Source organism: Podarcis pityusensis (assembly GCF_964106645.2).
Source record: "Podarcis pityusensis genome assembly, chromosome: 8".
Classification (NCBI taxonomy): domain Eukaryota; kingdom Metazoa; phylum Chordata; class Lepidosauria; order Squamata; family Lacertidae; genus Podarcis; species Podarcis pityusensis.
The window spans coordinates 69,126,571-69,154,030 of record NC_138033.1 but is presented as its reverse complement, the minus strand read 5'-3'; the positions used below and the strand labels follow the sequence as shown (position 1 = coordinate 69,154,030).

General features: G+C 47.2%; 1 protein-coding gene across 1 annotated transcript; it reads left to right on the top strand.

The window, feature by feature from the left end:
- Nucleotides 1–192: 192 nt before the first annotated feature.
- On the top strand, nt 193–26,882 carry LOC308482724 (putative glutamate receptor). Its single transcript, XM_081016170.1, has 11 exons — nt 193–291; nt 2,739–2,846; nt 8,522–8,553; nt 9,433–9,495; nt 10,616–10,795; nt 12,097–12,323; nt 13,193–13,284; nt 13,461–13,678; nt 15,905–16,130; nt 23,436–23,683; nt 25,458–26,882. Exons 2-11 carry the CDS (start codon nt 2,774–2,776, stop codon nt 25,551–25,553), a joined length of 1,455 nt encoding a protein of 484 aa, XP_080872296.1. The 5' UTR covers nt 193–291; nt 2,739–2,773; the 3' UTR covers nt 25,554–26,882.
- Nucleotides 26,883–27,460: the final 578 nt, after the last annotated feature.

Genomic DNA, 27,460 nt, shown 5'->3' with positions numbered 1-27,460 from the left:
CTCTGACTAGGGCAGGGGGTTCATCTCTTTCTAAACCATGCAGTGAGGTGACCTCAACTGAGTGTGAGTGATGGGGAAATTAAACGCCGTGCAAAGTGTTCTCCCAGCTGCGAACTGAAACAGCATTCCCCCCTTTGGGACTTTTTCACTCCCCACTGGGGCTCCTCCTCCTCCGAAATGGGCAGGAGGGTCTGTGGTGTGGCTGATTTATGCAATCGCTCCTCAGTTCCTTCTTGCTGGGCTGCTGTTGCTGAAGAGCTGTCCGTCCCGGGCCGAAAGGAGCCGCCAACTGTAAGTGAGATGAAACAAAGTCAGCTTGCCTTTTCTATTCCCCCCTTCATTTTTCTTTCCTGCCTGGACACAATTTTTTTTTCCCCTTTGCAAACATTCACCAGCAGATGCTGTGAACTTAGCAAGAACATAATCTCTTCTGCCTGGCAACCCCCCCCCCCCCCCGGTTTCTATTCCATGCAATCTCTTTTCTCTTGGTAGTGGGCTAGAGTTTTGACTTCACTCTTTCACGTTCCAGCTAATTTTCCATTTTAAAAATGTGCATCTTCAATGCAAACTTGGAAGGGAGTTTGGATGTGCCTCAATGCTCACTCAGGAAACTTTCAGTTAGACAATATTCGGGTAGGATTCGATCACATGCTAGTAAATGCACGTTGCACAATTCTCAGTGTGCAACTTACCTGCTACACTCAAAAAAGACAGAGAGGACTTTGGGTAATAAGAAGAGGGGTGGAAAATTGAAAGGTAGCCTCCCTGGAAACAGCTCAGAACGGGTGCCTCCTATATAGCCAATGGTGTCTAATCTTCCCACAAACAGATTGGGATGAATGATGGGGGGGGGGGGGGAGTTGTCTTGAAGTGCCTTCATTGCACAGGTTGTCCTATAAGTGCTTTAATCTACATTGGGTTGGCGGATGTGTGACAGAACTGTGGAAGCCTGATTAATTTGGCCTCCAGGTTATCAGCTGAAGGTAGCAAAGTGGCCGTCTAATGTGATCCAATGCAAAATGTCAAGGTGAAAACTACAAAGGAGGGGTTGAGTTTGGTTTGAAGCTCATGGAATCTCTTGCAGAGTCTGGATTCTCCCCATTTTTCAGGGTATCCCAGGGAACGATCATTTTTCTGGACTTTACGCATGTGCCAATTGCCTCAATCTTCTTATTTAAAGCTCTGTGAGATTTCACATGTAGAATATCATTTTTTCCCCTCCTGTACACGGTAGGGCTGGAGGGGCAAATTTGATCGAGTTTGCATTTCAAGGTGATCTTCCCTAATCTGCATGTTGGAAAATGAAATGCAAAAGTGAAACAGATACTTTTCTTTAAAAAAAAAATCAAATCCCATTTCTCCAGATTCTGCAATATAGTTTTCCAGCCATGTAAACAAATGCAAGTTACTGAGCGAAGTTTTCCATAAAAACACATCTTATTGTGATGGTAGCGTACAAAAAATGCACTGTACTGGAGAAAATTGCTTTGCAAAAATCTGTGTCTTAGGCAAACTGCATACAAAAATATGTACATCGGAAGAAATTCACACTAAAATGCTTTTGAATCTTCAAGAGGACTTTTTTTTATATGTATTTTTAAAAATAGCAAACTGCTGTGTACATGTGCAGAACTAACCTTAAGATTGGAAAATGAGAAACAAAGGGCTGCATGCAACTAAATTCCAGAGCAGACCCATTGAAATTAACAGATCCATGTTATAATAACATGGCCCATCTAGACCAGCATCCTGTTCTCACAGTGGTCAGCTGGGTGTCTGTGAGAATCCTGCAAATGGGACCTGAGCACAAGAACTCCCTCCTTGCAGTTTCCAGAAACTGGTAATTCAAAAGCACTTTGCCTCTGACACTTCAGTGGGTCAACTCTAAGTTGGACTAGCATGGGACACAACCCTGGGAAATACAGTGGTACCTTGGTTTACGAACTTAATCCATTCCAGAATTCCGTTCTTAAATCGAAATCGTTCTTAAACCGAGGTGCGCTTTTCCTAATCAGGCCTCCTGCCGCCGGTGCCCTTCCACCGTTCAGCTTCCGTTCTTAGACCGATGTAAAGTTCGCAACCCGGGACACTACTTCCGGTTTTGCAAAGTTTGTAAACTGAATAGTTCGTAAACAGAGCTGTTCTTAAACCGAGGCACCACTGTAGAGAAATTGACAGGTTCGGCCATCCGTACCTTTGCCTCTTTCTCTAACTCTCCTGCTTCCCTGAGTCTCTCTCTCTCTCTCTCCATGTACACAAGTGCAAATCATTTGAAATGCACGCTCTCCTTCTACACAGATCATAGTTTTGGAAGAGGACTGATGTGTAACTCCCAAAAGTAATCTTCTTCCAGCAGATCCCCTCGTGCTGCTGTGACATTTCCCAAGAGGGACTCGCATAATTCTGGGGGTGCAGGAGAATCTTGTAGTACAGTCCTGCTGGGACTTTATCGCTTTGGAGATCTGTTCAGACTCACGACTGAATACCTCCCTGAATATTAACAAAACATAGAGACGCAAAACTTTCCCGCATTTGGAAACGAGTGAGTGAAAGAGAGAATGCTGAGGCCAGAACCATCTTCCTTGGTGCTTGATTTCCATGGGGATTATTTTGGGGAGAGAGGCATCCTAGATTTAATTCCCTTCCGCCACAATGCTTATCTTTCCCTGCACCGACAGATATGCCCTAGACCTGTGCAATAAATTGCAACAGCCTGATTTGCATTTTGCTGCCAACAGAGGCTCCCCCGATCAGTAGCGGTGAAGTTGAGCTGATGGACAAAACCCTCCGAGTCGCCTTTGGCGTGTGCACCACTCTGCTTTTGCTGGGGAAACCGAACTGGATAGGTGAGAAAAGAAAACTCGTCTTGAATTCTGTGACCCAGTTTACAAAAGCTCTTCCTTTGCGATGCTGAAGGCCTCAGGTTCAGTCGGAAGCCTCTCCTCTGTGTGTTGCACGCTAAGGCCAGAAGCTGAAATGGAGGTGCAGGACAGGAAGGTGCCAGGCATGATGGATAATAGAATTGTAGTGTTGGAAGGGATCCTAAGGGTCATCTAGTCCAAGCCGGGACGGGTCGGGACGATATGGGATTGGGGGAGCAGCTCCCATCTCTTGCGGAGGTGCAATTCGTGCCAGCACGGTCCATTAAGAGTTTGGGTGTAATCTTCGACACCTCCCTTTTCATGGAGGCGCAGATTGCAGCTATAACAAAGGTGGCATTTTTTCATCTCTGCCAAGCTAAGCAGTTGGCTCCTTACCTCTCTCGCCCTGACCTAGCCACTGTGATCCACCCGACGGTCACCTCCAGACTTAATTATTGCAACTCACTCTACATGGGGCTGCCCTTGAGACTTACCCAGAAACTCCAGCGGGTGCAGAATGCTGCAGCGAGACTCCTTACGGAGTCCTTGCAGTGGGATCACATTCACCCGGTGCTATACCAGCTGCACTGGCTCCCGGTGGAGTATAGGATCAGGTTTAAGGTGCTGGTTTTAACCTTTAAAGCCCTATACAGCTGAGGAGCCTCGTACCTATGGGACCGCCTCTCCTGGTATGTCCCATGGAGGACCTTACGGTCTTCAAACAAAAACATCTTGGGGGTCCCAGGCCACAGAGAGGTTAGGCTGGCCTCAACCAGAGCCAGGACTTTTTCGACTGTGGCTCTAGTCTGGTGGAATGCTCTGTCACAAGAAACTAGGGCCCTGCAGGACTTGACATCTTTCTGCAGGGCCTGCAAGACAGAGCTGTTCCACCAGGCCTTTGGCCAGGGCACAGCCTGACCCCCTCCTTTGGCAATCCTCACAGAACTGTAGCCCAATGTTTGCCTTTAATCTGATTTGAACTGATTTTATAATGAAATGAATTTAGAATATTGTATCATTTTACTGTTGTTAGCCGCTCTGAGCCCGGTTTCGGCTGGGGAGGGCGGGATATAAATAAATTATTATTATTATTATTATTATTATTATTATTATTATTATTACTAAGCCCCAGATGCGGGTGGCGTTGTAGGTTAAACCACAGAGCCTAGGACTTGCCAATCAGAAGGTTGGCGGTTCGAATCTCCGCGATGGGGTGAGCTCCTGTTGCTCGGTCCCAGCTCCTGCCAACCTAGCAGTTCAAAAGCACGTCAAAGTGCAAGTAGATAAATAGGTACCGCTCTGGTGGGAAGGTAAATGGTGTTTCCATGCGCTGCTCTGGTTCGCCAGAAGTGGCTTAGTCATGCTGGCCACATGACCGGGAAGCTGTACACTGGCTCCCTCGGCCAATAAAGCGAGATGAGCGCCGCCACCCCAGAGTCGGTCACCTCTGGACCTAATGGTCAGGGGTCCCTTTACCTTTACCTTTAATGCAGCAATTGCAGCTAAAAAATCCCAGACAAATGGTCATCCAAAAACACCCAATGAAGGACAGCCCGCCACCTTCCAATGCACTCTAAACATATGGAATTCCCTGCCACAAGATTCATCAACAGATCCTAGTCTGACTCAGCATCCTACGTCTTAAGAGATGGGCTGTAAGTCAGTGGTTAGCACATCTGCTTTGCATGCAGAAGGTCCTAGATTCAACCCGCCAAGCAGGGCTGAGAGAGAGACAGAGTCCCATCTGAAATTATGGAGAGAGCTGCTGCCTGTCAGTGTAGACAACACCGAACTACCGGTAGATAGACTAAAGCTCTGACTCGCTATAAGGCAGCTTTCTATGTTTGTGAGCTCCTGGAGCCTCTATATCTGACCTTGTAAGCAGAATGTTGGACCATATGGTATGATTCAGTCAGGGGTTCCTTAAAACTTCCAGCTGTCTTTGGGAAATCCTCAGCACACCTGAGGCCATACCATTTCAGAGGGCAGGTGGAGGGCCGCAAACCTGTCCCTGTGGCACAAAGGAAGGAAGAAAATGTACCTCCCTCCATGTAGAATATTAGCACCTCAGGATGAAGGGTGCGTTAGAAACCTTCCATAATCAGGGAAGCTTTAAAATGTGGGATTATTCAGATCCTATTCACCATAAAGGTAAAAGGTAAAGGGCCTCTGGATGGTTAAAAAAGGTAAAGGTACCCCATACCGTTAGGTCCAGTCGTGACCGACTCTGGGGTTGCAGCGCTCATCTTGCTTTACTGGCCGAGGGAGCTAGAGTACAGCTTCCGGGTCATGTGGCCAGCATGACTAAGCCGCTTCTGGCGAACCAGAGCAGTGCACGGAAACACCGTTTACCTTCCCGCCGGAGCGGTACCTATTTATCTACTTGCACTTTGACATGCTTTCGAACTGCTAGATGGGCAGGAGCTGGGACCGAACAACAGGAGCTCACTCCATCGCGGGGATTCGAACCACCAACCTTCCAATCAGCAAGCCCAAGAGGCTCAGTGGTTTAGACCACAGTGCCACCTGCTCCCATGCATGACCAACATGAATAATAACAAAAATATGCTGTGCTTTAAAGTCCTAGCAATTACCTTGAAGACTGACTCAGATATTCTGTTTGCAAATTCAAATATAAAGTCTTGTTTATTTTGCCGAAAGCAAAGTTTTTTTTCTTGGGGGTGGGGAGTGAAAATCTGATTTCAATAACTGTTTTGAGCAGATCGGCTTAACAAAATTATCTTTATTAACTTCCCTGCCACCCCCAAGAGAGAAGGTTTTGATTTATTGAGGCAGGTTTTGCGAAGCTCATTTCCACGCAGCTGCAGTGAAAATGGTACAAAGTGTTTTACTTTGATCTAGTTGTTCTGCGGGAAATTTTCATAATTGGCAGCTCCACAGATCTCTGGGAAGTTTGAACTTTGAAGAATTTACGATGCTGCCATTCTAGGGGTAAAAGTCCAGCTTAGTTTGCTATTCTCCCAGAATTAGAAAGCTGCTCTGTTGTTTTTCTCTGTGTGCCAAAATACGTTTTTGACGCTTGGCTCGAGAGTTTACTTCCCAGAGGAGCTCCTCTTGCTGTTTGATGGATGGCATTTGCCAAAAACATTTGAACAGAGGTGGGAGATCTGCCAGGAAGGGGCTAGGGAGACTGGGAGATGGGGAGAGGGCCATAGCTCATTGTTATGGCACCTGCTTTGCCTGCGCAAGGTCCTGGGTTCAATCCCCAACATCTCCAGGTAGGACTGCGAGAGAGACCTCTGCCTGAAATTCTGGAGAGCTGCTGCCAGTCAGTGTAGACAGTGCTGAGCTATGTGGACAAATGGTGTGATTCAGTACAAGGCTGCTTCCTATGTCCCTGTTCCTTGGACCAGGCTGGTTGCCGTATATTGGCCTGGGCACCTTCTTCTTCTGCATCTTCTTTAATAAGTTGTAACCATAAAGGTAAAGGTAAAGGGACCCCTGACCATTAGGTCCAGTCGTGACCAACTCTGGGGTTGCGGTGCTCATCTCGCTTTATTGGCTGAGGGAGCCGGCGTACAGCTTCCAGGTCATGTTGCCAGCATGACTAAGCCGCTTCTGGCGAACCAGAGCAGTGCATGGAAATGCCGTTTACCTTCCCGCCAGAGTGGTACCTATTTATCTACTTGCACTTTGACATGCTTTCGAACTGCTAGGTTGGCAGGAGCAGGGACCAAGCAACGGGAGCTCACCCCGTCACGGGGATTTGAACCGCCGACCTTCTGATCGGCAAGTCCTAGGCTCTGTAGTTTAACCCACAGCGCCACCCGCGTCCCTTAAGTTGTAACCATACCGATGGATAAACGAACCCCCCTGAGATTCCGTCGGCAATAACTAGCTCAGTGGTGGAACGCACATTGTGCATGCAAAAGGACCCGGGTTCAAATCTTGAATCTCCCATTCCCAAACCCTGGAAAAACGCTACCAGTCATGTAGATGCTATTGATGGGTCTACTATGGTATGACCTGGAATAATATGGAAGATTCGTATTTGGCACCCGGCCAAGGGAGGTAGCTCTCAACTGGGAAGGAACACAGGGTGACTATTTAGGCGTTGCCAAAAATCAGAAGAAAGGAGAACGCAGATTTGCATAGCATTTGCATATGTTCGCCGCTTATTTATAGTTGGCGAATTTAGAAGCAGACTATAATTTAAATACATCTCACCCTGGTGGGTTAGGCTGGGAGCAAGTGACCCTATGCACCAGCTGAGTCTTACTGTTGATGGGCCTTGTGATCTCTCTTTAGAGTTATTTACCTTAAATCAGCCTTGATCCCTCAAATGCATAAGGACACAGGAAGCTTATAATGAGGAAGTTGCCTTAAACGGTCTTATACCATCGGTCCATCTACCTCAGCATCATCCACACTAACTGGCTCTCTGGGGTTTCAGACCAACATATCTCTCAGTCCCATCTGGAGATGCCAGGGTTTGAACATGTCACGCGACACAGATGTTCTGCAGCCCTTCCCTTTTGCAGGACAGTCCTCAGCAAAACAGGACACATGGGGGGGGGCAACCCTGAATTAATCACACCTTCATTCCTTGCTCCCTGATAGGCTACGATCTCTCAGACACAGCTCCCTAATTGGCCAGGACATATGACACACAGGACGGCCTGCGGCACAGTCTCATAATTTCATATCAGCCCCCCTGAGAAAGCCGCACGGCGTTGTGCTCTGCGGCTTCTCCTGCTTTGTGAGGTTTCCGCTCACACATGCCACCTTGCGCCTCCTTTCTCCACGGTGCTTGTTCTGGGATCCCAGCAGAAAAGATCAGCGTTTGGATTTGGGCGCTGTACAAATGTCCCTGTCACGAACTTTGGCCATGGCTGCCATGCGATTATTTATGGCTCCTTTCAGGACGTTGCCTTTTTCTTTTAAAAAAACAACTAAATAATCAAAAGCTTGGAGGCATTCTTCTTCTTCTTCTCTACAATGGTGCTTTGAGCACCCCCCCTTCCCACAGTGGGGGGTACTGAAGGCTTCAATGAGGCCACTTGTTCCCGTCCAAGGCCCCTGCGCAGGTCTCCAAAAAGGAGCCCGAAGGAACTCCTGCTGGCTCAAACGAGCGGGCGCTGAATGGGAACAAGGGGGTTCCTTTGAGCCTTTCTGTAGCTCCATGGAGAGCTGTCGTGGTGTGAGTAAAAGCCCCTTTTGAGGAGGCGTAATTTAGAGTTCAGTCCAAGACGGAGGAGGCAAAATTGATGAACCTTTTCTATAAACAGTATAAAAAGAGAGGTGGGAGGGGTGGGGCGGAGAGAGAGAGAGGGGGAGATTTGGTCCCCAGGATTCTGGAATGTCCTCATCTCTCTGCCAGGCAAGCTGGTATTTTGATTTCCTCAGGCCAGAGGTGGGGGAAGCTTTTCCAGCTCAGGGGCTGCCCTGCCCTGTGGACAGCCTTCTGGAGGCCACATGCCAGTGGCACGCAGGTGGGAAAATGTGTGGGGCAACAAACGCAACATTCACCTTGGTGCAATGGGGAAGTTTTTACGCACACTTTCTGTCCTCCGCCCAGGCAAGCGAGGGGCATTATCAGAGTTCTGTGACCTTCCGCTTGCAGGATGGCAGACCTCCATTGATAGCTGCAAGAATGCGATAAGTTCACTGTTCCTTTGTGGTTTTGTTTTAATTCACAGGCGCTGCAGAGGATGGGGATTCCGTCAGCAGGGTACGTGCCTGTCCCTTTGGGTGCGTGTGGATTGTCTGGGGCAGGAATGGATTTGAACGCCAGTGTTAGATGCTGAGCCAGGTTATGGGGCAGGAGGGATGGTCCCATGTATTAACAGAAAGAGATGCAAGTCTTGTCCAAGTCTAATGCTGGTGCTCATAGCCTTGAGCATGTTTGATGTGAGAAGAACCAATGACCTTTCTGATCTTGGAGTTTTGAACAGTGCATGTGTGCGTGCAACTTTCTTCACTGTTCCAACGGCCTATTCTTATTAAAATCCTCATATTTAAGGGACCGCCTCTCCTGGTATGCCCCGCAGAGGACCTTACGGTCCATGAATAACCATAGTTTAGAGGTCCTGGGCCCTAAGGAAGTCAGACTATCCTCCAGAGCCAGGGCCTTTTCAGTGATGGCTCTGACCTGGTGGAATGCTCTGTCCCATGAGACTAGGGCCCTTCAGGATTTAACCTCCTTCCGTCGGGCCTGTAAGACAGAGCTATTCTGCCTGGCCTTTAATTTGAATTCAGCCTGATCTTTTATTTCCCTTCCCTTCTCTTCCCTCCCCCTCCCCTTTTATGAAGATTACCCGCTCTGAGACCCCACAGCTAATTCTCCCCTGGCCTCCTCGCTGGCCCAAGTAGGACTAATTCAGCCAGCTAGCCCTGGGGCTTATTAGATGGATTGCCTCTAAATTGATTTCTGAACTTTGAATTTTATTCTTATTCTTGTTTTTATACTGTATTTTATGCTGCTTTTACCATTAAGTGTTTTAAATTTGTTGTTAGCCGCCCTGAGCCCAGTTTTTGAACCGGGAAGGGCGGGGTATAAATAAAAAATATTTTATTATTATTAGTAGTAAACAAATGATTTTGTTTGCAGGACTCCGCCTCTGCTGGGGAAGGCGGGAAGGACTACCCAATGTTCTATGTCACAACCATCCTGGTAAGACAGCTTGGCAACTTTTGCGAAAGTTGGGACTCTACAATGTTGTGGTGTTATAACGCATATCAAAAGTTTTGCCTTCTCTTTACTAATGTAGCTGAGTCTGATTGCCCCCAAATACCCGTTGCTGGAAATCCTAGGTTGGCAGAGTGCTGTTGCACACATGTCTGGCTTTTGGGCTTCCTGCAGGCATCTGGTTGGCCATTGTAAGAACAAGGTGCTGGACTAAGTTGGGCCATTGGCTTTTTTTAAAAAAAAAATAATAATAATTCAAAATTATAACAAGACATATTATCCAAAAACATATCATCCTTGTTTCCCCCCCCCATTTTTCCTCCCCCCCAAAAAAACCCCCACCCCACCCCCAACGTCCCTCAGTTCCAGTCTTTGGTTTCTCTAAGAATGCTGTTTTCTGCATGTTACAAAGTTGTATAGATCCTCAAACTATTTAGCTGATTATTATCAATAAAAGGTTTGTGAATGTTTATTCAAAACCTGCCAAGGGGTCCAGTTCGCTTTGTTGCGTCTTCAGATACTTTGTAAAGGGTTCACATTCATCCTTAAAGTCACAGTTATCCTTGTCCCGTAGCTTATATGTCAGTTTTGCCAGTTCTGCATAGTCCGTCAATTTTTCTTGCCATGACTCTTTAGTTGGAGTTTCTTCAGTCTTCCATCCTTGTGCTACCAGAACTCTCGCGACCGTTGTCGCATACATGAAAATGTTTTTCAACTTTTTTGGCAGGTCTTTCCCTACAATCCCCAACAAAAATGCCTCAGGTTTTTTAACAAATGTTAAATGGAACATTTTCTTCAATTCATTGTAAATCATTTCCCAAATTTTTTTAATTACCTTACAATCCCACCACATATGATAAAATGTCCCCTCCTTTTCCTTACACTTCCAACATATATTTGAATTTGGGCCATTGGCTTGATCCAGCAAGCTTGTCTTATAGCTGATGAAACTTGGCAGCACCTCGCAGGCAGCTGAGGTTAGGTTGACCCATGAAGCTCTGCCTGTGGTCTTTGGTGGTTCTTTCTTTCACGTGTTGGGGCCCTGGTCAACGCAACCATGTGCAGACATGCCTTGTTAGCTGGGTTCCTCTTGCCTCATCCATAGGAAAAGCCTTATGTGATGGCCAAAGGCGCAGAGCTCGAGGGCTACTGCATTGACCTGCTGGAGAAGCTCTCCAAAATGCTTCACTTCAAATACAAGGTGGGCATCGTCAAGGACGGGAGGTATGGAGCGCTGAGTTCCGGAGGAAACTGGTCCGGGATGATCGGAGAGATTGTGAGGAAGGTAAGCTTTCTCCTGAGCATGTGTGTTGCACATCTTTCCCATTGAAAAAGACTACTGCCACTTTGCAGCACTCGTGGAAACTGATAAAAGGAAAACCTCATCAGAAGAACATGTTCTAGCTCAGACAACTTGGGTTTGATCAGTCTTAACTGGAGTCCAATATGGCGGCAGCAGCTATGCTATGACCCACCCGGGAAGGCCTCACCACCCGCCCGTGGGTCCTGACCCGCTAGTTGAAGAACTATGGCCTGTACTGGTGGGCAGCGTTTCTCCAGGAACGGGTCGTTTTTGACAAGGCTGTTGTTTACCTCTGCCAGCCATTCGTTTTGCATTAGAATCTCTGACCTCTAGCGCCACAGTTGCAGATTTGGACTTGTACATGTGTGTCTTCTACATGTATAACTCTTGGGGAGCCATGCAATCTTGCAAATGGCTCTCTTCCCCTGCCAATCTGCTGTCTCTCTTATTAGAAAATATTTACTAAAAGAAACAGATTTGTAGTTTTGCCATAGACACAGATTATGCTTACATAACTGCCGCAATGCAAAAAACATCCCACGAGTGGATATTTTCTTAAAGTTTGTCATTCCAGTATGTAACGAACAGAGACCGTATTCCCATAAAGCTATTTGGATGGCGATTCCGCATTTCTGTTACGATAAACTAGAATTTGTTAATCCGGTCTTAATATTGTCGGGGTATTGCTTGATTCCCCCTTCCCCACAATTTCTTTGCAATGCAGACTTTTGCTGCTATTAAGAGATTTGTTAAAAGTTCTAGATCTTCTTCTGGGAATATACAGGCTGTCTCTGATACATTTGTTGGGTTAGTGCAAGGATTTCCATTTGCATAACTTACTCTCCCTCTCCTCTCCCTGTGTGTTCCCCGCACTCTCTCCAAATCTACTCTGGAGGATTGGGGTGGGGAGGACCTTGAACAGATTTAGGAGAGGAGGGAAAGGGGAGGTTCTGTTGTGCAGGCAAAATACTTTGCACTGATGGAAGGAATGCATCAAATGCCACTCTATATTTTTTTTAAGTATCCTAAATATTTAGGATCGAATGACACATGCATGGGTGGATCCTGGATTTCTGAAGTAGATCCCCCCAACCTTGAGGGCTGACAACCCCAATCTGTTGGATCCCCATTCTCAGTGTCATGATTCTACTTTGGGAAGCTGTGAAATGCACGGCTATCGACTGGGAACGAAGATGGGGAACAGAGCTCTGTGCATGTGTGTGGAATCTAATGGCATTGTATGAGAAACAGTCCTCTGCCACCTCTATCTACCCTTTTGGTAGGAAGCTGACCTGGCGGTTGCTCCGTTGACCATCACATCGGTGAGAGAGGATGTCGTTGACTTCACCCAACCTTTCCTGTACACAGGAATCGGGATCTTGCTTGAGAAGGACACTTCCCTTGAGGAGGCTTCCCTCTTCCATTTCTTGACCCCCTTCAGCAAGGAGACCTGGTGTGGCATCCTGGTGGCTTACCTGTTCTCTAGCCTTTGCTTGTTCCTCGCTGCCAGGTGAAATGTCTCTTCTCTCTTCCAGATGATAGAAAGGAAGCGTCCAAAAAGATGAGCCAAAAGTTCAGAAATGACTTCACAGCTTTGTTTTATTTATTGCTTGGTCCACCTTTTGGTATTCTAGTTGCATATTTCATGCTTCATGAAATACTTTAAAAAACAAACAAAATGAAAAACAGACACAGAGGGTGATACATTTTACTGGGGTGGGTGCTTAAGTTTTTCCCTTCTCTGATAACAACTGCCCTCCCCAAGGGTGCTTTTCCACCTGCAGTCGCCGACAGAGAGGGCAATTTTAAATGGGAAAAAATGGCTGGCACAGAGGAAGATGGCCCATTCAGGCTCATGCGGTCCTGATCCACCAACTGCAGCCTGCCCCTCACCAGCTGATCCTTCTTACTCACAGCCAGTCCAAAGAGGCTTCCTGGCTTCCTCCTTAGTCTCAGTTTTGCCTAACAGGGAGGAGTAGGTTGGAGGCAAAAGATATAGGAAATAAATCAAGCCTGCTGGATAATTCCACCCACCTCTTATAAAGCCATCCAAATTGGTGGCTGTGGGGGTGAGTTCCATAGTTTAGTTCCTTTCACCTGCCATTGGCTGCGGCTGTACCTGTTCTTGATTCTGACTCCACCCACTGCTGGGCCTTCTGCCCTATCACATCCAGTGGGTGCCAGTCACTGCTGGGCTCGAGCGGAGCTGTGGGGTGAAGCTCCTCCCTTTCCTTGCTCTTGAATGCTGCACAAACCCATAGTCTAGGAACAGCCACTTTTCATCTGAAAAGGAACCACTTGTGTGCTCCTGTGTTGTACTCCGTGTGTCCACCAGGGGCAAGTGAATGACTGCCTTACCTTTCTGCCTCCCCACTCCAGAATGAGCCCTTGCGAATGGGATGGAAATGAAGAGACCAGCTTCACGCTCATGAACAGCCTGTGGTTTGGAGTGGGGGCGTTCACCTTGCAAGGTAGGCCATATCAAGAGAGGCACTGGGAGATTCTCCAAAGTCCCATAGTTCCAACTGTGCATGAAGAAGTCCTTTCTTTTGGCTGTCCCAAATCTTCCAGCATTCACTTCCCTTGGATGTTTAAGCACTTCTGATGTGCTTTCCTATGCTCCCATGCTCTTGCTTCCTCCCTGCAGGTACCGTGCCCCAACCCAAGTCTCTCTCCGTACGGATAATTTCTGCCATCTGGTGGCTGTTCAGCATTGTGCTACTGACCGCGTACATTGCTGGCTTCAGCTTTGTTTTGGAGTCGGGCTCTGAGCAGGTCTCCATCCAGACCTTTGAAGACCTGGTGAAGCAGGGGCATCTGGAGTTTGGGACCATGGAAAGCTCTTCGACACTCCAGTATTTCAAGGTGGGCTTGGCTATGTTTGGCTGCCAGGGATATCAGCCTGGGGTAAGACAGCAAAAACCAGTTGTATGGAAACCTTGGCGGACTCTATACCAAATGCTGTTGGTATAGAACAGCCATAGGCAACCTCAGCCCTCCAGATGTTTTGGGACTACAACTCCCATCATCCCTAGCTGACAGAACCAGTGATCAGGGATGATGGGAATTGTAGTCCCAAAACAGCTGGAGGGCCAAGGTTGCCTATGCCTGGTATAGAACAAGATTTCCCAAACTTGGGTCTCCAGCTCTTTTTGGGTCTCCAGCATCATCCCTGACCACTGGTCCTGCCAGCTAGGGATGATGGGAGCTGTAGTCCAAAAACAGCTGGAGGCCCAAGTCTGGGAAACCTTGGTGTAGGATACAAGTTTCTGGGAATCATGAGTGCTGAGAGTGCTGTTGCACTCAGATCCTGGTGACAGGCTTCCCAGTGGGGCAACTGGTTGGCCAAAATGAGAACTGGATGCTGGACTAGATGGGCCTTTGGCCTCATCCATCAGTGCTCTTCAAAGGTTCTAAACTGGAATAAACTTGGGAATCTAGAGGGCTGCTTTTTTACCCGTCAGTGCACACTGCTCCTTTGAAGGGCTCCTTCCACCCGTCTATGCATTCCCCAACACAATTTATCATGGTAACATGTTGCTGTTACTTGTTTTCTTCTTTACCTTTTGTGGCTCCTTATTTTACTCTGTGGAGAGTCGTGTCCATTTATGGCACTATATAAACGAACGAAGCAAATGAACAGCGAAAAATTGAATGTCATTTTGAAGGAGGAGGGTAAATGGTTGGTCTCAGCCATAGGAGCCAACTCCTAGGGGCTCAGCTCCCTCTGCCCCCCCCTAAAATATTTGAGGGGGCTGGGCCTCCCCCCAAAAAGTTGACAGGCATTGCCATTCAAATGGTGTGTATGCACCGTGTCATGTGATTGGTTATGCAGGGTGGGGCGCACCTAGACTCAGCAAACCACTTGTGGTGGACTGGCCCATCCAGGTCAATTCATTAAAATTAAAATCTCAGACGACTAGTGGGCCCCATGTCTTTGTGAGTCCCATGCATGCTCTTCATAGCACAGGGGTGTCATTTGCACCTGCTCGCTTTCCCCTGGGAATCTGGGTAAAAGTATAAATAATCCTAGCCTTGAAAAGCATGTAGAGCTGAAAGTAGGAAAGACTCTTCCAAAATCATCCTTCAGCTCTGTGTAGTTTTCAAGAGAAAAGAAGGTTACTTTTGGCATCACCTCGTGATCAAGTGGGGCAGGAATTGGGGTCTGTGAGTGCCAGGGGAACACCTAAATGGTATCACTGTATGCATGGGTGCCTTGGCAACCCCTTACATTATCGAATACCCTGTGGCTTCTTCGAATTACAAAGGCTTGTTTGCACATGCAAGTGACACGCTTGTGCAAACTGCTCAGCACGTGCTTGTGTAAATGGCAGCTCTTTTTCATAGAATCATAGTGTGCTGGTCCCATGGGTAGATCGAGAGGCGAGGTCCAAGTCCAGTCCAAGGTCGAAGGAGCAATATGGAGGCAGACTGTAAAAGCCGAGGCTGGGTGCAGGGCAGGGTTCAGGCAGGAACTGCCGACCAACAACGTTGCTTCCGTAACTTGGGACTGGGGCTGGCTGGCTTTTATCTGCCCCGAGGCATAGGGCGGCCCCGGTCCTCAGGTGACACACCTCTCTTGGCCTGGAGGCAAGCACTCCTCCTGCGGGAACTTAATTCCCTCTGCCTCTGCAGCCCAGGAGAGGCTGGAGGGTTATCGGACCCAGAGGCAACCTCAGCTTCCTCTGACGGGGCTGAGAGTGGAGCACCTGCAGGCAATGGCTCCTCCATTACCTCAGGAGCCAGAGCAGACTCAGCTGGTGCCTGCAGCTGAGGATCCAGCACAGGTGAGGACCCTTCAGGCTCATGCCCCAGCCCCGGCTCAGCTGGTTCTGGAGGCGGGGAATCCTGTGCAGGCTGGGATCCCTCAGGTTCAGCATCCGACTCCGAATCCCAGGCCATCACACATAGAATTGTAGATTTGGAAGAGGCCCTGGGGAACGTCTGGTACAACCTCCTCCAATGCAGGAATGAATATGCAGCTGTCCCATATGGGGATCAAACCTGCAACCTTGGCATTATCAGCACCATGCTCTTACCAACTGAGCTATCCAGGAAGCTCTTCCTAATGTGATCCACTTGTGGCTGCAGAACTCCAAGAACCCGATCCAGCAGCTGGTCTACGAGTCCATGAACAAGAAGAAGGACACCGCTTTTGCAAAGAGCTACCAGGAGGCAGTTCAGCGCGTGCTGGATTCGAATTATGCTTTCATCGGAGAGTCCATCTCTCAAGACCTTGCTGTTGCTCAGCACTGCAACCTGATCCGCTCTCCAGAGGTCATAGGGGCAAGGGGGTTTGGCATCGCCACACCAAAAGGTAAGCCAACAAGAACCAAGAATTGGACCTGAGATGTTTCAGATCACAACCTGATTGTCTTAAGCCAGGGCTAGGGAATCTTTTTCAGACAGAGGGCCATATACACTCCTGAGCAACCTTCCAGGGGCCGCATATTAATGGCAAGTGGTGCCGGAGGCCTTAGTGGGCAAAGCAAAATGTTCCCTTTCTAGAGTAGGCTAGTTTTACCCATACACACATATTTCTGTTCCCTTTCCAAGCAAGCAAGAGGCACAATCAGAGTTCAAGGACACATTCCAGCCAGGCCAAAACACTCAAGAAGGGTGTGAGTCAGGGCTGGTAAAGGATGTTGCTAAAAAGGAGGTATAGCCTGGGGGGGGGGGGGGAATCCAACGGCCTGATAGCAAGGCTTGGAGGGCCACATTTGCCCTGTGCTAAGGGTTCCTCAACCATCTTCAGCAGCGGTTCTGACTTTTGTTCTTGCAGTGTGTCCCATTTCTTTGGCATATGCCTACCCAGTCTTTGGGTAGAATTTGGTGATTCATTGTTGTTGTTGTTGTTATATTTTTTTAATGCTGTGTTGCTTTGTATTAGGGCCAACTGAAAGGTAGCAAGTTGGCTTTTGGGGGCACACCCAACTAAGTTCCCATCAGAGTTAGATCAATTTAAATTAACGGACCGTAATTAGTGATGCCCATTAACTTCAGTAGGTCTGGCAGGGCTGGCATTGGCTCCAACCCCTTTGAATTCACTTGGAATCTTCTTCAATCTGGATGTGAAGCTAAAAAAGGAAAATAAAGGAGGGCGGGGAGGGTGGAATAAACCTTGCTAGGTGTGATGGAAAAGTCAGTAGCTTAAGATGGAACAGAGGACGAGGTATCATGCAGACTTAGGCCCCACCTGCATTATACATTATACATGTAGAGCAGCATCATGCCACTACTGGTTTCTCCCAAAGAATCCTGGGAAATGTAGTTCGTTAAGGGTGCAGGGAGTTATTAGTAGTTCCTCTCAGAGCTACAATTTGCAGAGTAGTTTAAAAGGCAATTGCTCTTCCCAGGCAACTCTGCGGATATGGTTCTGCTTACAACTCTCAGAACCTTTAAAAAACTACATTTCCCAGGATTCTTTGGGGGGGAGCCATATTTGCCACCAGTGGTAGGATACTGCTTTAAATGTCCATTGCAGATAGGAGCCTTAAATCTGGTGAAGTATGCATACAGTTTCCACCAAAAGCTCTAAGGCGTTTCCCAAACTTGCGTCTCCAGCAGTTTTTGGAACACAACTCCCATCATCCCTAGCTAGCAGGACTAGTGGTCAGAGATGATGGGAACTGTAGTCCAAAAACAGCAGGAGACCCAACAGGGAAACACTGTTCTAAGGGACTATGAAGCACAGGGGCTGCTGTTAGGCTCATAGTTCAAATGGGCCTCATAGAATCATAGAATCATAGAGTTGGAAGAGACCACAAGGGCCATCGAGTCCAACCCCCTGCCAAGCAGGAAACACCATCAGAGCACTCCTGACATATGGTTGTCAAGCCTCTGCTTAAAGACCTCCAAAGAAGAAGACTCCACCACACTCCTTGGCAGCAAATTCCACTGTTGAACAGCTCTTACTGTCAGGAAGTTCTTCCTAATGTTTAGGTGGAATCTTCTTTCTTGTAGTTTGGATCCATTGCTCCGTGTCCGCTTCTCTGGAGCAGCAGAAAACCACCTTTCTCCCTCCTCAATGTGACATCCTTTTATATATTTGAACATGGCTATCATATCACCCCTTAACCTCCTCTTCTCCAGGCTAAACATGCCCAGCTCCCTTAGCCGTTCCTCATAAGGCATCGTTTCCAGGCCTTTGACCATTTTGGTTGCCCTCCTCTGGACACGTTCCAGTTTGTCAGTGTCCTTCTTGAACTGTGGTGCCCAGAACTGAACACAGTACTCCAGGTGAGGTCTGACCAGAGCAGAATACAGTGGCACTATTACTTCCCTTGATCTAGATGCTATACTCCTATTGATGAGGCCCAGAATTGCATTGGCTTTTTTAGCTGCCGCGTCACACTGTTGGCTCATGTCAAGTTTGTGGTCAACCAAGACTCCTAGATCCTTTTCACATGTACTGCTCTCAAGCCAGGTGTCACCCATCTTGTATTTGTGCCTCTCATTTTTTTTGCCCAAGTGCAATACTTTACATTTCTCCCTGTTAAAATTCATCTTGTTTGTTTTGGCCCAGTTCTCTAATCTGTCAAGGTCGTTTTGAAGTGTCATCCTGTCCTCTGGGGTGTTAGCCACCCCTCCCAGTTTGGTGTCATCTGCAAATTTGATCAGGATGCCCTTGAGTCCATCATCCAAGTCATTGATAAAGATGTTGAATAAGACCGGGCCCAAGACAGAACCCTGTGGCACCCCACTAGTCACTCTTCTCCAGGATGAAGAGGAACCATTGATGAGCACCCATTGGGTTTGGTCAGTCAGCCAGTTACAAATCCACTGAGTGGTAGCATAGTCAAGACCGCATTTTACCAGCTTCTTTACAAGAATATCATGGGGCACCTTGTCAAATGCCTTGCTGAAATCAAGGTAGGCTACATCCACTGCGTTCCCTTCATCTACCAGGCTTGTAATTCTGTCAAAAAACGAGATCAGGTTAGTCTGACATGACTTATTTTTCAGAAATCCATGCTGACTATTGGTGATCACAGCATTCCTTTCTAGGTGCTCACAGACTGTTTGCTTAATGATCTGCTCCAGAATCTTCCCTGGTATTGATGTCAGACTGACTGGGCGGTAATTGTTTGGGTCCTCTCTTTTCCCCTTTTTGAAAATAGGGACAACATTTGCCCTCCTCCAGTCTGCCGGGACTTCGCCTGTTCTCCAGGAATTCTCAAAGATGACTGCCAGTGGTTCTGAGATCACATCTGCCAGTTCTTTTAATACTCTTGGATGCAGTTCATCTGGCCCTGGAGACTTGAATACATCTAAACTAGCCAAGTATTCTTGTACTATCTCCTTAGTTATTCTGGGCTGTGTTTCCTCTGCTGAATCATTTGCTCCAAATTCTTCAGGTCGGGCATTGTTTTCTTTATCGGAGAAGACTGAGGCAAAGAAGGCATTGAGGAGTTCAGCCCTTTCTGTGTCCCCTGTTTGCATTTCACCATCTTCTCCTCTGAGTGACCCCACTGTTTCTTTGTTCTTCCTTTTGCTACGAACATACCCATAAAAGCCTTTTTTGTTGCTTTTAACCTCTCTAGCAAGCCTGAGTTCATTCTGTGCTTTAGCTTTTCTGACTTTGTGTCTACACGTGCTGGCTATTTGTTTGAATTCCTCTTTGGTGGTTTCCCCCCTTTTCCATTTTTTGTACACATCCTTTTTTAATCTTAACTCAGTTAAAAGTTCTTTAGATAGCCACCCTGGCTTCTTTAGGCACCTTCCATGTTTCCGTCTCATTGGTATTGCCTGACGTTGTGCTTTTAGTATCTCCCTCTTAACAAACTCCCAGCCATCATGAACTCCCTTTCCTTTTAGTATTACTATCCATGGGATCTCGCCCAGCACTTCCCTAAGTTTTATGAAGTCGGCTTTCTTAAAGTCAAGAAATTGAGTCCTAGTATGCTTGGCTGCTCCTTTCCGCTGTATAGTAAACTTCAGAAGAGCATGATCACTCGTGCCTAATGATCCTTCCACTTCTACCCCACTAACCAGGTCATCAACATTGGTTAGGACCAGATCTAAAATGGCTGTTCCTCTTGTTGCTTCTCCCACTTTCTGGACAATGAAGTTGTCTGCAAGGCCAGTGAGGAATCTGTTTGACCTTATGCTCTTGGCTGAGTTTGACATCCAACAAATATCCGGGTAATTGAAGTCCCCCATTACTACTATCTCCCTTCCTTTTGCATGCTTGGCCATCTGTTCCAGGAAGGCATCATCTATGTCCTCCGTTTGGCTTGGGGATCTATAGTAAACTCCCACAATGAGGTCACTGTTATTCTTCTCTCCCTTGATTTTGACCCAAATGCTCTCACTTTGGCTTTGAGGTTCTAAATCTTGGATCTCTTCACAGGTATACACATCCCTGACATATAACGCCACTCCTCCTCCTTTCTTGTCTGGTCTGTTTCTCTGAAATAGATTGTATCCCTCCATTATTACATTCCAATTGTGGGACTTATCCCACCAGGTTTCAGTGATGCCTATTATGTCATATTTAGTTTGCTGTACCAAGAGCTCAAGCTCATCTTGTTTATTTCCCATGCTTTGTGCATTAGTGTACAGACATTGAAGTCCATTAATCATTCCCCCGTGTCTCTTATTTAAGGATTTTTTCCTCCCACCACTATGTCTGCGTGCTGTTTGCTCCATTTGGTCTATGACATTTGGATGATCATCTTCATCAATTGATAGACTCCTACCTTCAGGAGTACTGTCTCCCTCCCCCACATTAGTCAGTTTAAAGCCCTCCTGATGAGGTTTCTGAGATTTTTGGCAAAAACATTTCTCCCAACCGTTGTGAGGTGCAGCCCATCGCTTGCCAGAAGTCCATCTTCAAGAAACTGCAGTCCGTGATCTAAGAATCCAAACCGTTCCTGTTTACACCATTTGCGAAGCCAGCTGTTCACTTCCACTATTTTCCCCTCTCTCCCTGGGCCATGTCGTTCAACTGGGAGGACAGATGAGATGACAATTTGTGCATTTAATTGCTTCAATTTCCTGCCCAGAGCCTCGTAGTCTCTTTTGATCTTCTGGAGGCTATTGCTTGCAGTGTCATTGGTTCCCACATGAACCAAGAGGAAGGGGTATTTGTCAGTGGGTTTTATGATTCCTTGCAGTCGTTCAGTTACATCTTGGATCTTAGCCCCGGGGAGATAGCACACTTCCCGAGACATCTTGTCAGGCCCACAGATCACTGCTTCTGTTCCCCTCAGTAGGGAATCCCCTATCACCACTACACGCCTCCTCTTAGGTTTGGTCGGGGTTCTTCCGTGAGCTGTCCGTTCCAAGGTCGCCTGCACATTCCCTGAGGACTGACTTTGCTGCTCGTCTTCATATACCTGATCGACTGTAATGAGGGAGAGATCCTCAAATGGAGTCTGCTCTTCGTCTTCCATGCTAGGGGAGAGGACCTCAAAGCGATTGTGTATTTCTAAACAATCAGAGCGAACCCTGGGCCTCCTACTTCTTTGAGTCACGTTTCTCCATATATCTGGCTCCTGTGTTGGTGAACTAGCCTCCTTCTCAGGGGAGTCCCCTGTCTCTTCCTTGGTGGAGGAGGACATAGGACATCTAGTCCTTGCTGGTTCAGGTAGCCTACTGCTTCAGCATCCCCAATGGGTGACCTTCCAGTCCTTACTTTGATATATGTAGCGAAGGAGTGTCTACCACAGGCTGCCCTCTAGATGTTATTGGACTACAACCCCTCTACCATTCCTGACTGTTGACCCTGCTGGCTGGACTGATGGGAACTGGAGCCCAACCAATATCTAGAGGGGACTTCCATCTTCCAAGGATTGGTGGCCACCAACCTGGATGGCTTAAAAAGTGGGTTAAGCAAATTCATGAGGAATTGAACTGCTAACCTTGAAGACTATGCTCTGCTTCTACTGTTGGAGGCAACAGCCCTCTGAATGCTGGGAATCTCAAGTGGGGAGAGTTGCTATTGCACTCAGGTCCTGTTTGCAGGCATCTCAGAGGCATCTGTGGGAACAGGATGCTGGACTAGTTGGGCCACTGGCTTGATCTAGCATGGCTTTTCTTATGTTCTTATGGCAGTCTGTTCCACAGTCAAACGCTTTTTGTACTGCCAGGAAGTTCTTCCTGGTGCTTAGTTAAAACCCCTTCCATGTAACTGGAATTTGTTGGTTCAGGTGCTGCCCTCTGAAGAACCACAATTTTGCTTTGCCCATTGATGACAAAGCCCATCAAATGCTGAAAACATCAACACCAGCACTTATTTGTATCTGCTTCAAGCTCTAATTGGAACACATGGGAATCTTAATGGAACACCAGGAGATATTCTAAGGGTGGCTGGCCTTTTTTTTTGCTGAGCTATAGTCAACCTTCTGGATGTCAAAGCAGGCTTGGCAAAAGTGATGAAGTGGGTGTGGAGAGTTAGCTTGTTGTCTGCTTGACACCTTCTACTCACTTAAGTACAGAATTGGGCTTTTTCGCCATCTTTCTCTCTCCCCTTCTTGCCCCCACCCTTTGGCTTATCACCCAGCGTAAATGAATAATTGACATAAAACCCAAGGCTTGTTCTCTGTTTTGTGGCATTGGAGTTGGGTCTTGCACTTCCAGTACTGCGTAGAAAATGACACCGAGTTCTTCATCCTGGTTTTGCTTTCACTTTTTATAAAAGTAGCTCAAGGATAATTTGGAAAAAAAGTTTGGGGGCAATACCTGGTAAAACCAGTCGCGAGGTCTATGGCTAGTAGTTGAACATTGCAGATCGTTTTTGCTGGAGAAAAAATAAACCAAAACCTAAGGGGGGGGGGGGAATAATGGGTTTAGGGTAATGAATGCAAACTAAACAAGTGTTGCATTTTATTATTGACTTTGCATTGCTTACTCTGTTTCCAAAACCTCTCTTCCGCCCCACCCACCCCCTATCTCAAAGAGTGGGGAATTTGTATCATGAAAATCAAATGTGACATGGAAGGAACATAAAGTGTGGAAGCTGGGAGTAATAGGGCTATAACAGCCGCGGGGCAATAGCTATGGGAGTGTTAGGAGGTGACCTGAAGGCAAAATCCCAGACCGCGTTGCTCAGCCTTGTGATGGCCATCACAGCTGGCATTTTCAAGCAGATGTCCACAGTACTCAGGACTAGTAGCCTGCCAAGGCATGGTCAAGGAAGCAAAGCTGCTCAACAGAGCCAGTTTTGAAGCACCTTAGAGCTAGACATCCTGTGGCAAAGCCACCTTGTGTTCAAGAATTGGGACCAAGGGTTGCATATGGCTAGACTAAAAGTGTGCCACAAACTCTGAAAAGGAGCAGCCATCTTTTTATGCTTGCTGAGTAAAGTGCTTGAGATTTTCTTGAAACGGTGGTTGTTGATGCTACATCTAAAATCCTTGTGTGAGTGGGAGAGCAGACTGATAGGACGTATACCTTATCTAGTTTCTAGCCTGACATTTGGGTGCACGTAGCCATCTTCCAAGCTTTGCCTGTAAATTGTTTAAGGCTGGGCTGGCCTAAATGGTGACTGCAGACATTGCTGGATTTCCATCAGGTCAGGGGTGATGGGAATTAAGCGTCTGGAGGGGGCACCAGGTGACCTACTCCTGGGTTAAGCCAAGAAGTGATGACCCTTCTACTAATCCGTGTCCACTCCTAGGATCCCCCTGGACTAACGAACTGTCCGTGGCCATCTTGAAGCTCGGAGAATCTGGCGATCTCGACTACCTCAAGAGCAAGTGGTGGGAGAGCAGCTGCTCCGACGAAGATCACGACAAGTGGAGCCCGCTGAAGCCTCAAGCGCTGGGAGGGATCTTCCTCTTCCTTGCCCTGGGCCTTGCCTTGGGAATGGTCATCGCTGTGGTTGAGCTATCCAAAAAGAGCCGGCACACTGCAGATCAGGAGAAGGTGAGTTGCACGCTGGATTTCTTGCACTGAATATCAGTGCAATGCTTATCATCCATTAGGATGTGGTCAGGGGCTCCATATATTTGCAGGGTTACCTGGGAGAACATGTTTTACTTATGCGATGTGGGTGGCCAATAGGTTTTCCCCTTGCCTTGAAAGAAACTGAATAATTTAAACCCCTGGGGGGCTTCCAGGATATTGTGTTGTGCGTAGGAACCATTTCTTTGCACTTTCCTCTTGCCAATGGGGAGGGATGAGCACCCCTCAGAGCAGGAGATGTTCCTGAACAACAACTCCCATCAAGCATGGGAAAGGATGATGGGAGTTGCAGTTCAGCAATGCCTGGAGGGCCAAAGATTCCGCACACCTGCTTCAGAGGGCTGGAATTGACCCTGGGGGTCTTCTGTAGTTTTCCTCTATTTTAAACAAGGTTTAAAGGATGCTTTTAAACTGGATCCTTTACTAATATCCTTCCCAGCACATTTTCCAGAAATTTCATTTTAACTTCAGGAAACCCCTCAACTGGAGGGGTCCTTGTGTGTCATCAAGCATTTGGGGGCAGGTTTTAGGGCAGAAAATCTTCCAACTTTTTCAGACACAAGCTCCACCTCTAACTCCCAAATGCAACTTGTTTTTGTTTTTAAGAACATATATTTGCATGGCAGTAGTGCTGCTGTTGTGAGCAGATCACCTGACTCAATGAGACAAGTGCCGGGAGCACTGGTAAATCTGATTTCCCCATAACTCCCTACCACTAGGAAAGCAGAATTTCCCAGTGCTCCTGGTGCTTGGTTCACATCCATAGTAGGATGTTTTGTGCCACAAGCAACATGTGGGGGAAAAACTACCTTCCAGCTCAGGAGTGACCCCTCTGATCTCCCATGGGCATTTCCCAGCCTTCCTACCTGATATTGCTTTTGACAAGATGGCAGGGATTGCACCTGGTGGCTTGCTCATGCAAAACATGTCATCTTACCCCTGAGCTAACTGCCCCCTCCTCATCCCCCCACTCTACCGAATTCCCGCAGTGTTTCAGCTAAGTCACACAATGCACAAAGATGTGCATTGATCTGTTGCTCTCACACTGTTTCCTGCGAGGCTTTCAGTGCTTGCCACATACCCAGAAAAACAACATTCCATCACACGCTAAGGGTCATGTGAACTGACCTGCCGCTGCGTTTTTATTTCCAATGAAGGTGCTCATTAGGGAACATTGCGACTTTTCTTCTACTTTTTAAAAAAAAAAAAAAAAAAGATTTCCTGCAGGACGTTCCTTTGCCAATTGTGGGGTTCCCTTGCGAAATGTTTATTACGAACCGTTTTTGTACCACCATCAATCACCTCCAACTGCTCAGCAAACCTTAATGAGAGTTTGTAAAGGAAATCAGCAGTTTCTAATTGACAGGCCTCCCAGCCTCCTGTTGTCACAGTGCCCTTCCCTCTCACTTTACAGATGTTCACAGTTAGCTGATCGCGACACAGCAATGTATCATAGCCCACTTTTCTTGTACTAGAAACTTAATGGCTTACCAAAAGAAAAGAAAAAGTAATGCACGTGTGGAATTTCTGATTTACATTTAAACTCTTTGAGGTGGTGCTTCAGTCTGTGGCCCTCCAAGGTCTCATTGGATTTCCAGCCCCGATCAGCAGGCCTAATGGTCAGAGATGATGCGAGTTGGGAGACCAGCAATATCTGGAGGGGCACATATTTCCCCATCCTTAAGGGGAAGGGAAAAAAGCACAGCACTATCTCTCTGCCTTTCCTTGTGTTTAGAAATCTTGCTGCGCCGTGTTCACCAAGGAGCTGAGCCAACGCTTCCGGCCGAGAGAAGGGACGCCGCAAGAGAGTGCAGGGAAATCAAAGCCATGAGTCGACGTAGGAAAAGCAAAAGGCCAAACCTTAATGAACTTCTTCTCCCCTTTTTTAAAAGCAACTCTACTATGCATTACTTAGTGGTGCTCGCTTGAGAGCTCTTCCTAACAATAGAGGGGGTGTCTGGCTAAAATCTAGCGTAGGTTCTCTGTAATAACACAAACCCTAAAACCCTCTTCCCATATGTAACGTTGCAAACCGCAGGCGACTGAACCAGTTTGTTCGGGGGCTTGCTAGCGCCTGGGTCCTGGGTGTTTTAACATTTTCACTCTTCCAGAGTACATGTTACCGGTGTCTGTAAACCACAGCCTTGGCAGGATGACCAATGCTGATAGCAGTTGTTGGAAGAACCTTAGTGAAAGCTATGCAAATAATTCATTTGGAAGTCTAAGGGGAAGCAGCAGCACCGTTGGGCTTCTAGGGAGTTGTGCGGGTGGGCAGACACAGTGGCGAGTAAAGTGCAGTTCTGAGCTCCATAGCAAGCTTTTTTGAGAGCAAGTTGCTAGTCTAATGAAAGAAGGAAATGCTGTAGACTCTGGGGGAGGGTTGCATGTGTTGTTTCAGCTGCCTGCAGATCTCCTCCCTTACAAGAAACATAAATCGTGGAAGTGTGCTCAACATGTAGAACAGATGCAGGTAGAAAGAGTTTCTTGACCTTTCCTTGGCCCAGAGCATTATTTGCATTTAGTGCTGAGTATAAGCAGCCTTAAATGGCACTCCTGTGGACCTGTTCAGCTGTGTTATTGACAAGTTGCTCAGAAGGAGGTGGTGTTTTTAATCAAATGCTTAACGGAAGCCTAGGTTTTGCAGATGAAGCTAGGAAGTGCTTCCATCACAAAAGAGCGGGCAGGTGCCCCCAGCTGTAGTAAGGACTAGTACCAACTTTCCCAAATGCCTCAATGCAGCACAGATTTGCATGCGCTTAAGCTCACTGAGATCAGTGTCCCTGACTGTGTTGCGTTGTGTGATCTAGAGTTCCGGCAGCTTTTCCTTTTTTGTGTGTGCGTTCAAGCTTGCTCACAAACCGCAGTAGCATGTGAACGTCTGAGAGACAGCAGCATTGGCCCAGGTTGTAACAGCAGAGGGCACAAAGGTCTGCCACAAGTTACTTCTTTTAATATGTGCTGGGGATTTAAAACGAAAGGGCAGATTAAGTTAGGATACAAGCTACCACTACACAGAGCTGTCTCTCTCTCTCTCCCCGTAGAAGTCTCTTCTAAAACCCTCTCTGCAAGCCAACCGCCTTGCCTTACAAACGGAACAAAAGAATTAGCAACATTTTTATGTATCACAAAAGTCATCTAAATAAAAGCAAGTTATGACCAAGCTGCCTCCTTGTATATATATCTACATGTCAAAGTCTGTAGTTTGCCAAGTGTGTGAGAGAGACAGTGTCCTGCAGTGGTTAAGGGTGTTGGACTAGGACCTGGGAGACAAAGGTTCAAATCTGGGAGCTGCTAGAAGAAAAAAGTGGGATATAAATGCATTAAACAAGGAAGCAAATTGATTTTTTTGGGAACAGGGAAAAGGGACAAGATACTTTCACCTCAAGTCAGCTTTCTTAGAAGCTTTCTAAGTTTCATTTTTAGATGTGATACGCAATTGGTTCACGAGCAGCTGCCAATTTTGCCTGCTGGTTCAGGCTTTGCAGACCTTGTGAATTATTTTAACCTGTGGGGCTTCAGATTTAATGAGTGAGGTAGCGGTAGGGGAAACTTAAGGGCCACAGTCCCTTGGAGCTAGTTTTCCTGCTTCACATTTCTAAAGCAACTCTTCCAGGCCTGCAGCCTCTGAGAAAATCCTACTGAGTGAGGGTGGGGAATGGGAGCAAAGGATTTGGATCCAAAGCAAAAACAGACTTCTTCTCCAGCTCTTTAAAAACTCTATTTGGTATCTGCCAAGTA

Coding starts and splice junctions, on each gene's coding strand:
- LOC308482724 (XM_081016170.1), top strand. CDS start 2,774: ATGGACAAAACCCTCCGAGTCGCCTTTGGCGTGTGCACCACTCTGCTT. Junction 2,847..8,521: donor GGGGAAACCGAACTGGATAG/GTGAGAAAAGAA, acceptor TTTAATTCACAG/GCGCTGCAGAGGATGGGGAT. Junction 10,796..12,096: donor TCGGAGAGATTGTGAGGAAG/GTAAGCTTTCTC, acceptor CCCTTTTGGTAG/GAAGCTGACCTGGCGGTTGC.